Source organism: Aphelocoma coerulescens, chromosome 4A (genome assembly GCF_041296385.1).
Source record: "Aphelocoma coerulescens isolate FSJ_1873_10779 chromosome 4A, UR_Acoe_1.0, whole genome shotgun sequence".
Lineage (NCBI taxonomy): Eukaryota > Metazoa > Chordata > Aves > Passeriformes > Corvidae > Aphelocoma > Aphelocoma coerulescens.
In genome coordinates, this window is record NC_091018.1 from 15,196,720 (window position 1) to 15,216,153 (window position 19,434).

Below are 19,434 nucleotides of genomic sequence, written 5' to 3' on the forward strand. Positions count from 1 at the left end.
CTTTGCAAGGACAGTAAGTCCATTGGTGCCTCCCAAACACAGGATGTGTGTTTCTGGAAGTGCAAAACGCTGTGTGCAGGAAGGTGGGAGGATACTCCCCATGCAGGACGCCTCTGTAATTGCTGTTCTTCGCCCCCCACCTTCTGCTGCTGGCAGAGAGAAAGCACTGTGCTGGTTGACCTCCAGCCCACGCTGATGTAGAAGCTGCCAAGCCAAGTGCATTTGTACTTGAGAGTGAGGACTACCCTGGATATGAGGGGATCCTGCAGCTCAACCCACCTATACAGGACAAGTGATGTGATCCAAGCCAACATGAACATGATTCCTCCAGGCTTTGTGTTGATGTGGGCTTCCATTGTCCACACAAGTTTTGAAAAAATCTGCATTTCAGAACAAAGCTATTGTGGGGTTTTAATGATACCACTGTTTTTTCCCTCTTGCATCAAATAATAGGGTGTATAAAAGATTAATTCCTCTGGATGTGCCCTAATTCAAAAACATCTCTCATGTAACAGCTCTTTAGAAATCATAAACCTTCCACAGAATGAAATTGTTTAAGTCATGTTACTTCTTTCAGATGCAGGGATAGGAACAGCTTGATAAGGACCAGCAAATAAATAAGCATGTAGGACTTTACATCCAAGAAATCCCTTTTGTACCACAGATTCTCAGTGTAAACATGGATAAAACCAATGGGAGAAAGCAAGTGCTCCTTACATAACAAGGTCAGGAGAGCATAAATCAGTTAAATGTCATGGATTCAGCAGTTATGGGGCCCACCTTGGTGTCACACACAGACAGAAAAGGGTCTTACGTTTTTGGGAAAGTTAACTACACTATTTCCACCAAAAAAAAAAAAAAAAAAAAAAATCAGTTCTGCAGACACAGAGATTTCTTAGCTATTTTCTGTGTGCTTATTTATAGTAATATTATGTCAGATGATGCTACCATTACATAAAGATGAGTTCTGAGGATGCCTTGTGCCTTCCAGTACTACAAACACCACGGAATTGAGACCAAGCCTTCTGAAGGAGCCAAGTGCCACTGCACCTACTTGGGCCATCAGGAAGTTCACACAAGATAGTCTGAGCACCAACACACACTTGGACATTAAGAAACCAGCTGCTTGGTTGCTTTACTGAACTGCAAAAAGAAAACTTCCTTGTTTTCCCCCTTTCCTTGTATTTCTCCCTTGTTTAATGCTGGAGGGATTCAAGAGAACATAAAGGAACAGTAAACTTCCTGCCAAACATTACAGCAGCAACATTAATGAACTGAGCAATGAAAAGTAAATAGACCATTCCTACAGAAATCTTCATCATGCTCCTAAACTAATACGTTAAATGGTGGCAGTATTAGGCTCTGTCCAAGGACTTTATATAACCTACAGTCTTTAAAAGGGAGTAATTTCTGCTTCCAGTTTTGGAACACAAGAACATGTCAGCATAATGTAAAAACAAGGAAATTTTTTATGCTAATGACAACTGCGAACATTTTATATATATATATTTATATATGTAAAAAAAAATATATATATTATAGCAGATGTCAAATGCAGTTAGATTCAACTCTACTTATTAGTGCATGGCTTTTAGCCAAAAGCAATTCACATTTGCAGAAGTGTACTATCACATATGTCTTAATAACAAAAATGTGTTTTTAAAAATGTATGTGATAAGTCACATATGGTAGAAGGAATCTGTACAGCTTTCAGCCCTTATGACAATGGAAGCTACTAACTTTATTTTGCATAGCTGAAGAACATTAAAATTCAAGTGAAATTCTTCTTGACATTTGAGAGCTACAAAAGCAGCAAGTAAAAGCTGGCCAAGCCGGAGCTGTACTAAGTGTGGCTCTGACACTTATATAAATGCAATCCAGGGCTACTACTGCTATCTTGAAGACACTGTTCTTTCTTTTGCCCTGAGAGCTTTCGCATACAATCATAATTGTATACAGGTACCTTAAATAGTTACATGTCACTGAACAAAACTAGGCAGATTTTTCAGCTGTTTTGTTATGCAGAGTGTAATTAATATGTATAATGGATCCCCTAGGGTACTAATTGAAGCTGCCACTATGAACATAGTCAAAGAGAAGTTAAACAACCAGTTGGGGGAAACATGACAGGGTGAAATACACACATGTAGGTGGAAAGAGCGAGACCGTCCATCTGGCCTTCTTCCATCTCAAAATGTTACACTTACTCAAGTCCTGTAAAAAACTACTTAACCTAAATCACCCTTTCCCCCCATCTCCCAAATCTTTCTGGTGGATTAATTTGGCATCAGTGTCACATACATGCTGTTTAATAACTGCAGTGCTCAATGTTTCTGTTATAAGTGGGAAGACACAATTCAGTTGAGTCGTTCTTGAGAATTTGACTCAAAATACATTAAAAAGTGGATGAATGATAAATGATTATTTTGGAGCTGTTCCCCAGGAATTTCATCACCGTGCAAGTCCTGGATCCTGTGTAATGTGAGGTGAAAACATAGCTCATTTCACTCTCTATTAAACAACCACCAGCTAACAATGACTTTAATTCAGCTTGCTCTGAATTTGAACTAGCCCTATAGGCAAGAAAGGTCCCTTGTCTTATTACAAGTTTCACATGCTATCAGGTCCCTGCTGGATCCTATTTCTAATTTTTATCAGACTGAATGAAACATAAAGAGAGAGTGATTTATGGTCATCTGACATACGGCCTAATCACTCCAAGGAGTGTTCATACACATTTTGTGTTCACTTTATAAGGTGTAAATGACTATACATGATGGAAGCCAAGTGAGAAATAGAACTGTACTCTTCTGTTATGTCTTATGCTAGAACACACTGGTCAGGGAGTCCTGTCAGTGCATGTTCTTATAAACACAAACCCATTCCAGTCTAAAAGTCAGCATGATCAGAAAACTACTATAAAAATAAGAACATTTCCTCTGTCTGTAACAGGAATATACAGTTACTGGGACGTAGTTAAACTGCTATGATCACCTACTGAAGTCAAAATACGTGTTTTTATTGGTACATAAGAGCCCATTAGGACTGGAGTGTTCATTATTTAAACAGAATAACTGATGCTGTTAGCTTCAACTGAAAATGCTTTTCCTCAAAGAGCCAAGACATCTATATAGCAACTTTCTTAATTCAATGATATATGGCTGAGTGTTGCTGCTAGTGTCCTAAGATTTAAGAACTTATCATAAAATGCCCTTGAAATTGCTCCCTGGTAGCTTGCTCATCCTTCACAAAGCCCTGCTGCAAAGAGCAGAAACATGCATGTGTGAATGGTGTGAGAGGCGCACGCACAGAGGGAGAAAGAGCTCTTAATCAACAGGATGGCAAAGCCTTGATACATAGGTGCAAAATATTCCCATGTGTCTAGAAATTATTTGGCACATTCCTAGTTATTTCCCCCCTGTCAGACCTTCTCGAGAATTGCAATTAAAAATCATAATCTTTTTAGCATGTACAAACCTCCTCAAGGCTAGGAGCACTATGTATTGAGTATGATTGTGATTATTTGGCAGCTATTCATAGACAACACATTAATTTATGGAAACTGGATGAAACTTGAGGAGTGCAGTCATTAGGGACACACGAGAAATCGAAAGCTTTCCTCAATGATACTGACCTTTTTATAGCTCTATGATTAGAGGCAACATGAATTCTATTATCTCCTTCATCACCCTTCTTACTGTCTTTTTAGTCATAGTATACAACCATGTCGTTAAACTTGCATTTTCAAAGGGATATAAAAATAACTTACTTTACAGGAATGTTTCTCAATTTTGTCTTTTCGGCAGCCTGTAAACACAAGAGGGGTGGGGGAAAAAAATCATTAAGCAAGAGCCACACCAAAGCAAGCAAACATTAGCTCATGGGAGCTCTTCATCAGTGACATCCCAGAGCTGGGGCATGGGCTGTAAGACCATTCAGAGAGATAGTGCTGGGTCTGAAATTTGTGGTATCAGTGGGGTTTGTTTATTTTAATGGCCACGAGTGTTTAGGAACTGCTTATTCAGGGCTGTGACTTCATTTCCCACTCCGAGGTCTGGCCCCTTTGTCACAAGCTATCTGTCCCTATCTGGAGCAAGAACAACATGAAAAAATAGAGGGAAGAACAGACTCCATTTCCAAAACTGTTTTTATTCACCAGCAACAGAAAAGGGCAAGAGATGACCAAATGTTCAGATCAATTTCCTCTTGTGAAACCTTTGAGAAAACACACTCCAAATCATCTAAATGAGTAAATCTTTGGGCCTCTCGGCCTGCACCACCTCAGACATGGAGCCTGGTTCCAGTTTATTGCTGAACCCATTGATCTGTGTACAGTCCATTTATCATTCATGAAAAGAGCCAGTGATCTTCACAGTATATTAGAAGAAACAACTCAGATCATCTGTCAACGGCCCTCTTATTTCTGTTTCCCTCTCCACGGGGATTTCATCTCCTTCGATTCTTCTTGAATTAAAATGTTGCTAAGCAACACAGCTGGGGGCACCGATGGCAGAGCTGCGCCAGTCTATCACACTGGTTAAGCCGCTCGAGATGTTAGTGGAGACTTTTCCCTTTAATGCTTCTCTGGCATAATTATGTAATCTGAACCGACCTTGCATCCCACTCTAGCTTTGTTCAGAATAGGTAAATAATATTTTAAAGGAAAAGGGCTGGAAATATCACTGGCAGAAAAAGCTAGTGTTGCAACATTTCAGAGAATTCCTCCTGGTGTTTGCAGAACAAGGCTGTAATAGATTTAAATGTGGAAAGCAGTCAGATGGTTGGTGAGATTACAAGCACAGAGAGCGGTGAAAGGCAGAATTAAGACAACTGATCCATAAACCCATTATAGAAAGGAAAGTTTTAGTGCCTAATTACCTCCATAGGTATTTTTACAAAGCCTGCCAACATTTAAGAGAAGGGTTTTGGTGAGGAACTTTAACCTCTGCTATACTTAGGGATGGAAATAAAATGGTTCCTACACAGGAAGTGCTAATATTAGTGGTTCAGAAAAATGCTCATACAAGCCCTTGACAAATTAAATCCTTTATGAAAGCTGATGAACTTTTGAAACCTCTGAGATCTGCACAACTGGGTTTCAAATCTTGCCAGAATGAATTTTCCCTTGGGCTCTATGATGGGGCTAGTTTTCAAAATACCTGCTGTTTTGGCACTTTTGCCTCCCATCATAGCAATATCTGTGTTTAAATCCATGGAAATCCCTAATAAAGAATTTAAAATTTGGGAGAAAGAATGAGAGCTTGTGAGAGCTTGCATGAGGGAACAGCAATCCTCAGGGCTGGCTCCCAGTGTGCAAAGAAAAATGTGCTTGTTTCATTTGGATTATATTTTCCATCTAAAGAATAAATCAACAAATGCATGATAGGAATCAATTATATTAATTGTACAGTAGGGGTGCTAGATAAAACACTTAAAACTCAGGAAATGCTTAATTTCAGATTGCACAAGTAATTGTGACAAACCCAAGCCTAATTATGCCTTCTCAAACAAGCCTATGATGAAATGGGGTCCCTGCCTCAACTGTGAGCTAATGTGATTATGTCTCTTTCCAATAGTTCTCTCCCAAATCTCCCTTTTTCAGTGGCCATATGCAAATGCAGAGTCAGAAGCATGCTATTAAGAAACTTTCTAAGTAATAAACCACACGTAACAACACAAAATGCTTCATTTAAAATGAACTGAAACACCATCAAAAATGACATTTCAGTTTCCCAAGCTTCCCACTAAATGCCAAGTTTCAGTCCCATCCTGCAGGAAAATAAAATTATTTTTAAAGCTCATAAACATTCTTCCACAATGTCAGATTTTTTTTTTGACTCTAGAGTGCTATTTTCCTTAACTCTTCTATATACCAAATAGCTGGGCTGTAACAATTCTGAGTTCAAGCACGTGAAGCCTGCAACTAAATCAAGGTTTTTTTCCTGAATTATTTAAAAATCACTACACAAAAACAGATATCAAATTACAGATATAGAAGAGGAAACAGCAGAGTGGAGAGTGTCTAGGATCACAAATAAATAATGATAATGCAGCTGATTTAATACAAAGCACAGCAGAACATATTCTGGAGAGCACGTGCGTGATGGTGTGAGCTAAACTGTTTACATGAAAGATTAAAGAAGATGAAGATATTTCAGAGAGTGAGAACTGGCAATGTCAAAGTCACAGAATATTAAAGAGCAGGGTCTCTAAACTGCATGTTTGATTTTTGACCACTTAGCTACGTCAATTGCAACTGTTTACCCTGAAAGAAATGTAGCAGCTTCAGGAAGAAAGAATTATAGATATATTTTGTTTTCTTGGACCATGAACATTCTAGTACATATCTTTTCCTAGAATTTTACATGGAGAATTTCCATATTTTTTTTTTGTTTTTCCTTTGTTACCAGAAAAAGGCACTCTCCTAATTCTTAAGGAAATGCACATGCTGGAAGAACAGTGTCCTTCACACATGTGCCTGCTTATACAAAACTGAAAAAAACCATTTCTAGTGCTCAGGTTAATCTACATACCAGCCCAGTTTAAAGTTGGATCATTAGACAACTGGTCATTTCCTATTACAAAGGATTCACTTTGAATGGGATCACAGGGATGTTAAACACAGCACACAATATGTCAGGGCTTCTGTCTGAGAAAGAAATGCAGGATCTGTCCTTCTGCTTTTATTTGTCTTGTAGGTATTGCTCATTCATTTTTCAAAGCGTATTTGTTGCGATATCATGAGCATGCCCAGTGGCAGAAGATAAAGGAAGGCAAAATCAAAGTGACATTGAGTAACTCTACACATTAAGCTTTGATGCAGAAACATATTGTTTGAAAATATTTGGTGTGCAGCAGGTCTGTCAATTAGAGCTAATTATTTTTCTCTGATCAGGAAGAATGCAATCTTGTTTTAGGCAGGTTTCTTTGAAATGTACGTCTTTTATAAACCTTCATTATAGGAAAATACTTCTTCCAAATTACTTCTTTTCTCGCCTGCTTAGCTATTGACTCAAATTGTCTGTGTTGAGTAGTTCTCTCTGCTTTGATAATTAACTTTTGATCATTACTGAATTTAGCAGCTCTAGTCAGATGTGTTCATAGCTATCCTCCTCAACTATTTCAGTGTTCATCGCCTTTAATCTTTGAACAAAATGATCTCATTGAGCCTCCATCAGCCTTGCTACTCAGTTAATAATTCCTGTTTCTCATCTTCATGACTGAGTTTGATTTGTTTTAGACTTGATGCAAGCTTTTGATTATTAATTTAAGATATTTCAAAGACAAACATGTTTTAAGAGTTATTTTTTGAATCTTATATTCCTAGGCCTTTACAATGTCCTGGGTTGCAGTGTATTCTATTACCATCCTCATGAGCTGTGGAAATCAGGTGGGGCAGTGTTTCCTTGCCTCCTCCCCCCAGACTATCTTGCTGTTCATGGCCCATCATTGTCCTGCCCATGACTCAGAGATAACTCCCTCCGGACTATCTTCTGTTAACGAGCCTAATCAACACTTGGCCTCATCACTCATTACCCCATTGTGAGATGCTCCACCCAGAGGGAGGAACCAAGCATCCCATCCTGGATATAATCTGCGATTCCGAACACCAGAGACACTCTTTCCACTGGATTTCCAGAGGACAGGAGCTACACAGCCACCACTGGACCTTCTGAGGAAGAGCAGACCTTTTTTACAGGATCACTGCTTCAACAGAACCACATCCACCACTTCAGGACTGCAGCCACCATTCTACCAGACTGCTACCGCCACCCTGACTAACAGGGTGTCAGGCTGTATCCTGACTCTGTCAGTTTGAACCAGTGTTTTCTTTTTTTTTCCTTTTCTTTTATTTCCCTATTAAATTGTTATTCTGACTTGGTGCCTCCCACTGGTTTGTTTTCAAACTAGTACAACAAGTAAGAAACTGGTTTTGACTTCACAATGATTCCTAAACTTCATGTATTAAAAGTATTACCTAGAAACAGAACAGGTGGGAGGTCCCTGAACCACCATGTATGTGCCCTGAGTGACAGATGCTGCTGCCAAAGATTGAAATGAAATTGGACTGGTATAATGTAATATTCAATGGGTGTTAGGAGAATTACATCATGGGACCTTTGCTAATTTTGAGCTTGAAAACATGCATTAAAATAATTTAGGATGATTAGAAAATGAAAGCCAGAGTGAACCAGACAATCATTCCACTTTAATTTGTAATTTTCTTCTGACTTTTTTTAAACAATTATGGCCTCTCCATAATTGTGCTTTTGCTCCCTAAGACCTTATTTCAACAGCTGACTCCAGTGTTGAATAAGAAAGAAGAAGATGAGGAATATGTGAAAAACAGTGAGACACAGAGGCTCATCCCTCAGAGAATTTTTGCCCAGAGATGTTTTACCCTGATTCTTGTAGCTATGAATGACTCTTACCTCTACACCTGATTTTGCTGCTAGTTGTTTTACCATTATCTGAAGAGGCACTTGCACCATGCTGTACTACACACTCTGTAGTGTGGATTTACCCATAAACTTACTGTGTTAGAAGGTATTTAATTATTACACAGAAGATTAAACATGGGAATAAGGACAAACTGCTTCTAGATTGTGCACAAGGACTGCAAAATGTGAAAATGATGCTTTTCTTCATCACTATCAATTACGTGACTGGCTTTTGGATTGAATGAACCAGAAAAAGTACTCCAGTCAGTACAACTTTCCTACATCACAAAGGAGAGGAGAATGAACTGACAAGAGCATAGCTCAAAAAATAACCAAGTAAAATAGTTGGCATCTGCAAAAGGCAAATTGTATTTCTGGTGAAGTGTTACAGGGGAAGTGTCTGCTATCCAAAGAAAAGATATATCTTCCATTGCATAACTGAAAATCCAGGATTTTCGTCGAGAAGTATTTGACTTTAAGAAAGTGAAATTAGATACAAAACTTCTCCCAAGAATGCCCCCTCACCCTCTTGACTCAGAAGTACTGGTGAGCCAGCTAAGAAGGCAATTGCTGAGCCTCAAAGCATCTCTTAGGGTGAGACAGATGACACTTCATGCCATCATATGTCTTGGCAGAAGAAGGCAGACCTTCATGCTCAAACTTTTCCCCTTTTTCCAGGAGCTGCTGCAACTCTAACTGAGGTTTATCTCTCAGTTTCTAACCAGCTTTGTCTGCTTGGGTGAACAGCCAAGTGGCTCTACACAAAAACGTTTACAACTCACCACACTCTTCTGTGCTGTAGGTATAGAAGAGACTCCTCAGAGACTCAATTCAACAGTACCGTAAAAACAAAGACACTTTCCACATTAGTTAAGTTATATATATATATAGCATTTATATCTCCTCCTAGATTATAATTTGCTTTGGAAGTTATGCCATGCTCTTATTTATACAGAATGCCTTCTCTATGATCCTCAGTAGTCAACTGAGAACCACGACTTATCGACTGTGCTGTGCTCTGATTTCTCCAGTTATATAGTTGGTGTTAAATACAACTTCCCGTGGAGGAGAACATGGTGTGCAGCAAACAAACCATCCAGGACTGTGCTGGGAATCTGAAAGCCAAACCCCAAGGCCTGAAGTATCAGTATGTGTATGTGTAAATATGTGTGTTGTGTTCCTTATTTTTTTTTTCTTTTTTACTTCACTGGTTACATTCTCCTCTACCTGTCCCCTAACGTCAGCAGAGGAGATTGTATTTCTTTCTTGCTAATTGCCTTTGACATGAAGTTGGCAACCTTGTATTTGAGATTCTGTGTGTGATGTTCCCAGTCAGTCTCACCTCGAGGACAAAAAGCCAGTGTTACTGTATCTAGGACCAAAAACAATGGAGAAGATACTGTCACAGTTTTAAAAATTAGTATTTTTCCTTCAGGATTCAAATGTGTGGAATGGATTAGCCAAAAACCATTTTTTGAAATATCAAGTCACCAAGCATGTGGTTATCTGCAAATCAGAATGGTTCATTGAGCCCTCGCTGTGTATGAACCACAGAGAGCTCCCATCATTGCTGTGAGCGATGCAGTAACCTTCACGGCTTCACAGAGGGATGCTCAGGAGTACTTGAAATACCACAAATTTCATTTCAATTGTTGCAGTGGAGGTTGGGTGAAACAAAACAAGTGTTTAAGTGACCAAATCTAAACCAGTCTGCCTTTGGTTTAGGAGTCACGCTCATCCTTGATGAAAGTGAACTGCTTTTAACTGAGATACAACACAGATGTATTTGGGCTTCTACTAGCAATTTTTTCCAAATCCCTGTTTTCCATCAGGCTAACAGTCGAAATCAAACTGAGAAAGTGTGCAATTAAAAAATGTGGCCACTTCCAATTCTTGAAGAACTATTCTATAATTTATATTTTTTTTAAAAGAGCTACACACACTGAGCACACACTGCACTCTGAGGAGTGCCTGGCTCTTGTGTAGACATATCTGAGCTGGCTTTAAATTAGCTGGTGTGGTTTCTGTGAACATTGTTGCTTTTGCCACACAGGTTTCAGTTTACTCAGTGTCTTTGGTGAACTTTACAATACAAACTGTTACAGCTATCTGTCAGTGAGCAGCCGTACTACAAAAATAACTCACATAACATGTTTGCTTATTTTAGGACTTCAGTTCTAATGTACCTAGACAAAAGAGGCTTGAAACAGTGTCTTCCTTTCCCATAAAAAATGCTCTTGATGGGAAGTCGCTACCTGTACTAATTTTGAGTCCTCAATCCAACAAAGGAGAAATTTTAACATGACATTACAAATTCTACTTATTCTGCTTTTGCAGCCCTATGAACCATTGTAACCTACCCCAGGTGACTCTGACTTCTCAGGGGAGTTGGACTCGGCCTCCTGAGATCTCTTCCAACCCTAACTATTCTGTGATCCTGAAATTCTGTGATTGTCAAGTTAATTTAAAAATGCTAACCAGTGTCTCACGAAACTCAGTAGATTTAAGTGTTCTGACAGCGCCAGTTGACTACAGGAGAGAACAGAACTCTATCTAGAGCTAGGCCTGATTTTTCATAAGAATTGTTTTATTTGGAGAACAACTATACATCCCTGGTGACAGAAGTTCAGAAAACTGTACTGAATGGTCCATTTTTAAGAAAAAAATTCCACACTGAAATTCTGGTTTGGAACATCCTTTCCTACCAAATAATTAGTTTCAAAATGATTACAAATGACCAAGGCTTAGTGGACGATAGTCCTATTGTGAAAATATAAAGGATCTACCTGTAACTAAAACTCAGTATTTACCATTGTCTTATTTACTGATGATTTTTCTAAAATGTGTGTTTGGTTCAACCCTCCAGAAGGGTAATAAATAATAAAAAAATCCATTCCTTGTTGGGTATACTCTATAGCTTCATCATGTTAATCACATGATTCAAAAATTGAGGAGGCAGAAGAAACATAGAAAAGGTCAAGAATCATTTATAAGAGAAATAAAAAGTCTTCCCTAAACTTCCTCCAAGGAATAAGCAGCAAAAGGCTTGTTTCAAAGAATATCCTGTGACCTTACTGTCCAGCTACAGACAGTCACCACGATCTGTGTATTCTTCAGTTTCCCAGTTCTAGCAGGAGAACCATCTTTTGTATCCCTGAAACTCATCTCAAGAGTGCTGATATTTTGTGGTCTATTGTTAAGGTCTCTCTCTGTACAAGCTGTAGTTTTAGAGTACAGTGCCTGATTGTTACTTTTGCAATGTTCACTTGCTCTGCCACAATGGACAGGCGGACACCTCAAGACACAGCCCCTTGTACTCCTGCTCATTTGCACTTCATGCCCTTAGGTTTTCCTTTGTGATAAAGGCCTTTATCTCATTCCTTTGGGAATCCAACCCACCCTTAGTCTTCTCCCTACTTTAAATAAATGAATAGTTCCCTAGACTTGAGAAGCAAAAGGGCAGAGTCACAGAGTACCAGCAGTGGCAGTAAATTGATGTTTCTGCTGTTCATGCTACCCATTTATTTCCTGTGTAGGACTAAAGACTTTGAGGATTTTAATTTATACTGAACATTACATCTATACTGAATGTTAAAGGTATTACAAACAGGCAGCAGACACAACAGAGGTAAAAACACACAAAATAACTCTTTGCTGACCTTGGTCTGGTTTAGTACATTGCTCAGATGACTTAGTTAATTACTAAATTGCACAGTTCCAAAAATTATACTTAATTGTATTGCCATGAAATTGGTAATTTTGCAAAGCAGGCACACTCTCCATGAGAACACCCTGCTCAAATAAATTGCACTGTCACACTGTGGTCCTGACCTGTCCCTGTGTGCAGGCAGATCTGTTCTGGGAAGATTCATCCTGCCAGCACAGAACAGAGCACCTACAACCCCAGCAAACCTTGCAGTGGCAGATGAATTCATCCTAAGAAAAATTAAGGTGTTTAGTTTTCATTACTGTTCTCTTTCTGGAATACCTCCAGGGGAGATCAAATTTCACTTCTCTCCTTATTCTGGCTGACAGAGGCTAATTACTGGATTTATCATGCCCTTTTCAGCACCCACTTTACACTTTTTCTGGCCACCTATGAGTCTCTCCTTCAGCCTTTTGCAACCCTGCCTGTCTCAAACCCAGAACTAGCACTATCCTCTATTGGTGTAAAAAACTCACAGGAATTCAGATTTTGAAGTTCATAGATGGTTACTTAGGCTTTTACAGAAGAGCAACTGCAGATGGCCAGTGTAAGAAAACCAGACACTTTCTTCACCAAAATGCTTCATGAGACATTCATGATAAAAATCACACTCTCCTTCTGAGGAGAAAAGGGAGATAAATGTGTCCTATGTGGTCAGATTAGTGAGTGTTGAGCACTGAGATGGCCTGCAGGTATCACAGACTTCAGATTTATTTTACAGGATAGTCTGGCTAAGTCTGGCTTTTCTCTTAGCAACAACAATGCTGGGGTTGATCAATTCTCTCACCTGCTGCTGCCTCTGCTTTGTTGCCAAAACACTACAGGGCTTTTGCATAAGTAGCATACATAGCAAGAGGCTCTGGGGAAATATATTTTCCTCTGTGCTTATAATAAAGACTCCTTTACAAAAAATTGTGCGTACAACCATGCACACACACACAGAGTACATGGCCTGTCCTGTGGACTGAAAGCCTCATCTCCCTCCTCTCTCCCAACCCAAAAAGGTTGGCAGATCTCCAGCATCAGGTTCTTATGGCTACACTGAGGAACAACCTCTATTTAACTAGTGACAAAGGCATCAGGGGTTCTAAAGCTTCTCCCTCACTTGAATGATGTCTTACAGAGCTTGGCAGCTTCAGGCTGGTGGCAGGAGAAGTGAATGCAGGAGCAGCCCCTCTTAAAGAGAGTTCTGGGGGATTATGGAGTGCTTGCTTACTTGTGGGGAAGAGAAGAGAGGGCTTCTTGAGGATGTATCATGTAAAACTTCTTTTCAACTACGGCATTTCATTCCCACTTTGTTAGGGCTGCCTAACAGGCATGTCAGCATTTCTTTTCCTCTGTTGTTTTCTCTACTGCAGTGGAGGGTGTTTGACACTGAGCTGCCAGTGTCAACCCTTGGAAACACTTGGAAAAGGTGAAGCAGTGGGAGGGATGGAGTTCCTCCAGCTCCTGTGCTGGTCTGGGCAGCTGCTGCCCCAGAGCCCAGGTAAGATCACAGCTGCAACCTGCAGGGGCAAAGTCCTTCTTTGATCTGTAGTCCTCTGCACTCTACAGCAACCATTTTTGCTGAGGGTTGTGTTAATCCCCTTCCTCACTGATGGATGACCTCCACAACAACAACATGTGTGAAAAAAAATTACATGTGATTCTGTGAATTTGAACAAGTTAAAAGCTTTTGATAACACAGTGTATTTTAGTTGTGTGCTATGCTCTTTGCAGAAAGCTCAGCCCAGATCTCAGGGTGGCTACTGAAAGCTTCTGCTGATAATAAACAAATGATATGAACCTATGTCATTGCCATGTGAATTAGAACCTTAGATATGTCAGTCATCAAATCTCTTAGAAGCAAAGCTTTGCCTAACAGAAACTGGAGTAATAATTTACACAGTTGATGATATATTGTTGTTTCAACCAGGGTTGTGCACAATAAAATAATTCAAATAACAATTAAAATGGACTGAGGTAGCAAGAAGGGACATATATCCATGACAGATTTTTCATGGTTAGAGGCTGACAAGGTTGGAGAATGACTGTATTATCCTAATAGCTTCTGTTTTCATTAATAGCTTAATGGAAACATTTCCCTACAATTATAAAGCATGACTGCAGATCTTAAACACTGCAATGTGTGTTCTTTATCAAACACATGCTGCTGTGGCTACAACTGATGCTGCACCACTCTGGGATTTCAGTGGAACCCAATGACAGATAAACTGTTTACATTAGAAGACTCTATCAAAGTTATTTTGCACCTAGTTTCATCCTAATCCATCTGATTTTTCTATAGCTTTGACAAGATGACCTCTCTCACTGTGTGTGCAGTATTGATGTCATTACTGAAGAGCTGTTCTTCAGCCTTTCTGCTGATAACAAAGTAAATGGAAATGTAGAGAAACCTTGGGGAGGTAAACAGCTTGTTCAGGATCTAGCTAAAAAATGGGAAAAATACAACAGGAAAGGATATCTATTGTTACAAGGAAAGTGATCACTGTTGCACTTTAAAAAGTGATTACATGATACGATGAAGGCATATTATGCCTTAGAACATCATAAACTTAAAAAAAATTAACTTGAATAAAGGCAATGAAAGCTCAGCATGTAGTATAAGAATTCAAGGCTCAGCCTATGGCTGATTACCTTTTTAGACTCAGCTAAAAAGTCAAACATTTTGAATTCCATTACCTTATACTGACCTATCAAAAAAGAATTATGTTTATGTAAAATACAAACAATAGAGTGGGGCCATGGATTACATGCATGTCTTGTGTTTCTAGAGTTTTCAGAGAAGTGGCAATCACTAAGGGGAGAAGAAAAAAAAATCAAATAGAAAAGAAAAACATCTTAGTGATTTGTTCTGCCAAAACCACTATATACATGAAATACTGAAAATGGAGCAGGTCTGTAACGAGTATCAAAGTTTCTTTGGTTCAAAAACACACAGAACACTACCAATGTGCTTTAAATTAAGTACACATTTAAAAGGTTAACGGGACTATTCCTTAGGCAGAAGAACAAAGAGGAGCTGGTTAAAGAAAATTGGGTACACTACAGCTACTTAAAGTACTGTATCCAGGCACAACTCATTTGGATGCCTTTGAGCTCAAAGCTAATTTGAATTATACAGAGGTGTTTCAGAGAACAAAAATACCAACCTGTGTTTTATCTCAGCTCTTTCAGCTGAACTGAGCTACTAATTAAAAATCTTCACTACTCTTCCTAATTTCTGATGTACTTTTTTAACAGAGTAATAAAGCCATCTAAAAAGCTGTGTCCTTCCTCAGAGAAGAGTGTTAACATTAGCATCTCTGAAATACCTTGTCATCTCCTGGTTTTACTAATAGCATGTCTGTCATCTGCCTTGATTGTACCTCTGGTAGCCAGTCTGAACATCCTGTGCCATACTGAATGCAATACTGATGCATGTGCCAATGTTGCTCTCAGTGGCAACACCAAAAGAGTTCACAATCCAGGCAATGCTTACATGTAACAGTACCTCTCAAATAATACATTAAACAGATGTGTACCTGATATTATAAATATGTGACATAAAAATCTATTGGGTTGGTCAGCGTGCATATTAAAAACCATTCAAGTAGGTCAAATTGTGGATAACTTAAAACTTTAAAGACAGCAATTTTAATAAAACTGTCAATACAATTTTCTTTGTAAAAACATTTGACACTGATTATGCTGCTTATATTGAAAGAGAAACACAAGGTCTATATCTTCAGATCTTTTATTGAACTGTGAGCGCAGCATCAATAACTGCTTCTCAGCTGTAAATGAAAATTGATTCCAGATCTAACCCACCATTTTCTGTGTGTCTTTAATCCCAAATCACCCACAAATGACATAAGAATCAGCATTTTTATCTATGGGACAAAGCATGTGTCACATGGGCAGCTCCACAGTGTCTGCACTGGAGGCACTGTGGTTGTGTTTACACGTGTAAGATGCAGGAGGTAAATGCAGCCTCTCCTTGCGAGGGCCAAAAGGTGGGACCAGGAGTTTGCAGCTGGGGTGGAGTCATTGTACCTTGCCTCATGCTCTACTGCAATGACCAACATGGTCCAAAGCTTTACAGATCTGAAATCTGAAGGGACCTACAGTGAATATCTCACTGGACCTCCTGCAGGTCACAGCCCAAAAAAATTCACTCAACAATTTCTGCACCAAGCCCACAGCTGCCAGAAGGCTAAATGGAAAAGAAACCCACAAAATTTCTATGCAATTTGCAGCAGTTTGGAACAAGTAGGTTGAATTTGCAGTCAGCTCTCACTTGCTGAAGCCTCTTAAGCCCTCTGGGGTGAAATTAAAGTGTACAGCCTCCTTCATCTTTTCTTGGTGATGTGTTGCTAGGCCATCAGCATGTGTGCCTTAACCAAAATAGACATTTCACTTCCATTAAGGAGGATTCTCCAAATCATATTTATAACTTTCAGGAGCAATTTCCACTTATTCAAAATTCTGTTTGAAAAGGCAATGCCAAAACTGGGCAGCACACTGTAACAGCCTTGCTGATGCTATCTGTAGAATAAATACCTTCCATTGACTTCAACCTGGTAGTTCCTATCCTATCCAGAAATGAAGGTCAACTTCTCAGTTACATGACTGACTGGAGCTATTGTGTGTTGTGCTCCTCCTCAGCAGTGGGGAGAAAAGGAAGGAGATCTGTAACACCTGAAACAGTACAAGGCCACAGACCCCTGAGTAAATGCAATCCAGTTCATAAATAAGGCTGCTTGGTCATAGGAGTGAGGGAGGAAAACAGAAGAGCTTTGTTTCTTGCAGCAAGTTTCTAACAATCTTCCACCATGACAAATGCACTACTGGTAGTCTCAGAAGATGGGCTGATAGATCAAACTCTCTCCACGTACTATAGACTTTCACTAAAAGTTGATATCCAAGTGCATTTATGGATCAGTGTCACTACTGTCCTGCCATGTAAAAACTGAAGGGTTCCTAGCAATTCCCAAAGGACAAATCCTAGGGCTCCCTATCATACCACTGATCTCAACAAATTTCCATTTCCTTGAAATTAGAGTAGAAATAAAGAAAAAACCCTTGGTTTTTACATTCTGTGTTGGGGTTTTTTGAATACAAATGAGTAAATGCCAGCTCATGCTTCACACTGGCTGCAGGCTTATAGAAGAAAAAATCATAAACACTGTAAAGACAATGATTCCATTTCCTTATAGAAATGCTGCATAAACTGCTAGAATGGTTTTGAGCTGAGAGTTTTAATCTTTTCCTGCCAGAATGAGCACATGTGTACACCTGAATAACAATCATCATTTGACTGCAAAATATTTAGGTTAAAAAAGCCCTTGAAGTTACTTTGTTGATGTTTATGTGTCTGACCAGTGGGCCAGATCAACCTTTCTTCCAATTTCCAATCCCCTCTCCTCAAAGAGATGTGGCAGAGGCTGCTGAAGTGTAATGAGTGAGAGATGCAGCAGAATCATGCTGCTCAGCATTGCAAGGCCTTAGCCTGCCAAAAATATAAAGGCAGACACTTACAGTCATTCATTCAGGTAACCTAAAAAGCTGTGAGCTGTATAATTTTGTCTATACCCTATTTGTAACACAAATAGAAGAGATGCAACCATACATATATGGGGTACACAGGAAAGCTGAAGGTTCCCTTGAAGTGCAGGGCATTTAAGAAATGTTCTCAGTGTGCCCCTGTGTCCAGTTACTTTACTTGGAATCCCTAAGGATACAGGTCAGTTTATAGATGACACCAAGTTGGGTGGTCAGTGGTGGGCTTGGTAGTGCTCAGTTTGAGTTGGACTTGATGATCTTAAGAGATATTTTCTAACTGAAATGATTGTATGAAAAAAGCCCAGAAATTTTCTAAGTAGTACAAAATTTTAAGAAACTACATGAATGGTCCCTATGGTGCTCTCTTGTTTGTCTGCAGCCTATGCTGTGAATGGTATCACTGAGAAGACATGTGGAACTTTGGTGCAGTCTGAGGCTTCCTGCAGCTCGGGCACATCCCCACCACAGAAGGGCCCAGGCTGCACCCCTGTCCTGGGAGCAGTGTGACACTGCTCACACACATGAGGCATATCCCACACTGACAGCAGTGACATTCCAGAGCTGTCAGTACCCTCTGTGCACTGTATTCTTTCCTGCTCAGGATTAACATCAGAGATGACATCTGCTCAAGTCAGTGAGGGCTTTTCATTTGATGTCAGCAAACACTGGTCCAGGCATTTGCTTCTTCATTCACCAGTGATAAGGGATTTCATCCTAGCAGTATAAACTGTGTAAACTCAGAATTCTGCAAATTCTACTTAAGTCACTAGGAAACTGTTACTGTGGGAAAACAACAGTAACTGCTACCTGACAATGTATTTCCATTCCTGTATTTTAGGCATCTCAGGATCACAGTGTCATTTTACAGGACCATTTGGGCCATCACCATATTTGCACAACACTGCATTGCACAAGCACAGGATTTCGACCCTTTGGCGTCAGAAGACAGCGCTAAAAAATACTGACTTGTATGACTAAGGGGTCAACTTTCACCAGAAGGTAAATCTTTCCTGGCATGATCCTAAAGGATGGATTAGGCAGGCTGAAGGAGAACATTTAGGTGGTTTAAAAATAAATAAGAAAGAACTATTGGCCTATAATTAACATTTCCCAGACTGAGCAGATGATCTTATGCTGAATTATAGCATCACCTTCCTCTCTATTGCAGACGTTTAAACATTTGAGCCTGCCGCATATATGAAGGAAAATGAAGGATGAATTTAACACAAAGTTTCATTTTTTTCCCTGATAAGAATGTTGGGAATATGAATTTCACCAGCTTTCTTTCCCAGCATTATCCATACATATTTATAAATGGGAAGGATAGAGAATGACATGAGCCAGTTTTCTGAAAATGATTCTTCATTAACATCCCAAGTACGTGGAGAAACTTTCAGTATTGATTTAGAGCTACATGCTGAGGGCTTTCCCTTTCACAAACGGGAATCACTGGATTACTGTGGACTCCCAGCCCTTCACTCTCTGACTGGAACAAAATATTACCAACAAAATTTTCTTGTGTGGGATTGTATAAATGGATTAAAAACTGGAAACCAACTCTGTAGTTGTGTTGGTGCTCTGATGTGGTCATTTTACACACACTTCCAAAAAGCTCATCAAGTCAGAAAATGGGTGCAAAGCAAGGGGAGGCTGTTCCACAGTTAGCTTGGTAGAATGGAGGACAGAGATTCAGACCACATTAGCTGTTCCTGAGTGATGCTCTGTGTGGTCTCTAATTCAAAG

General features: G+C 39.5%; 1 protein-coding gene across 10 annotated transcripts in view; it reads right to left on the bottom strand.

Annotated features, from left to right (window-relative positions):
• AFF2 (ALF transcription elongation factor 2) overlaps positions 1–19,434 on the bottom strand; it is a 446,304-nt gene that overhangs the window by 77,379 nt on the left and 349,491 nt on the right. For all 10 annotated transcript variants that reach the window (XM_069015464.1, XM_069015466.1, XM_069015463.1 and 7 more), the window contains one exon: positions 3,770–3,807. In XM_069015464.1, the coding sequence (XP_068871565.1) occupies positions 3,770–3,807 (38 nt within the window). The remainder of the gene's footprint in view (positions 1–3,769; positions 3,808–19,434) is intronic.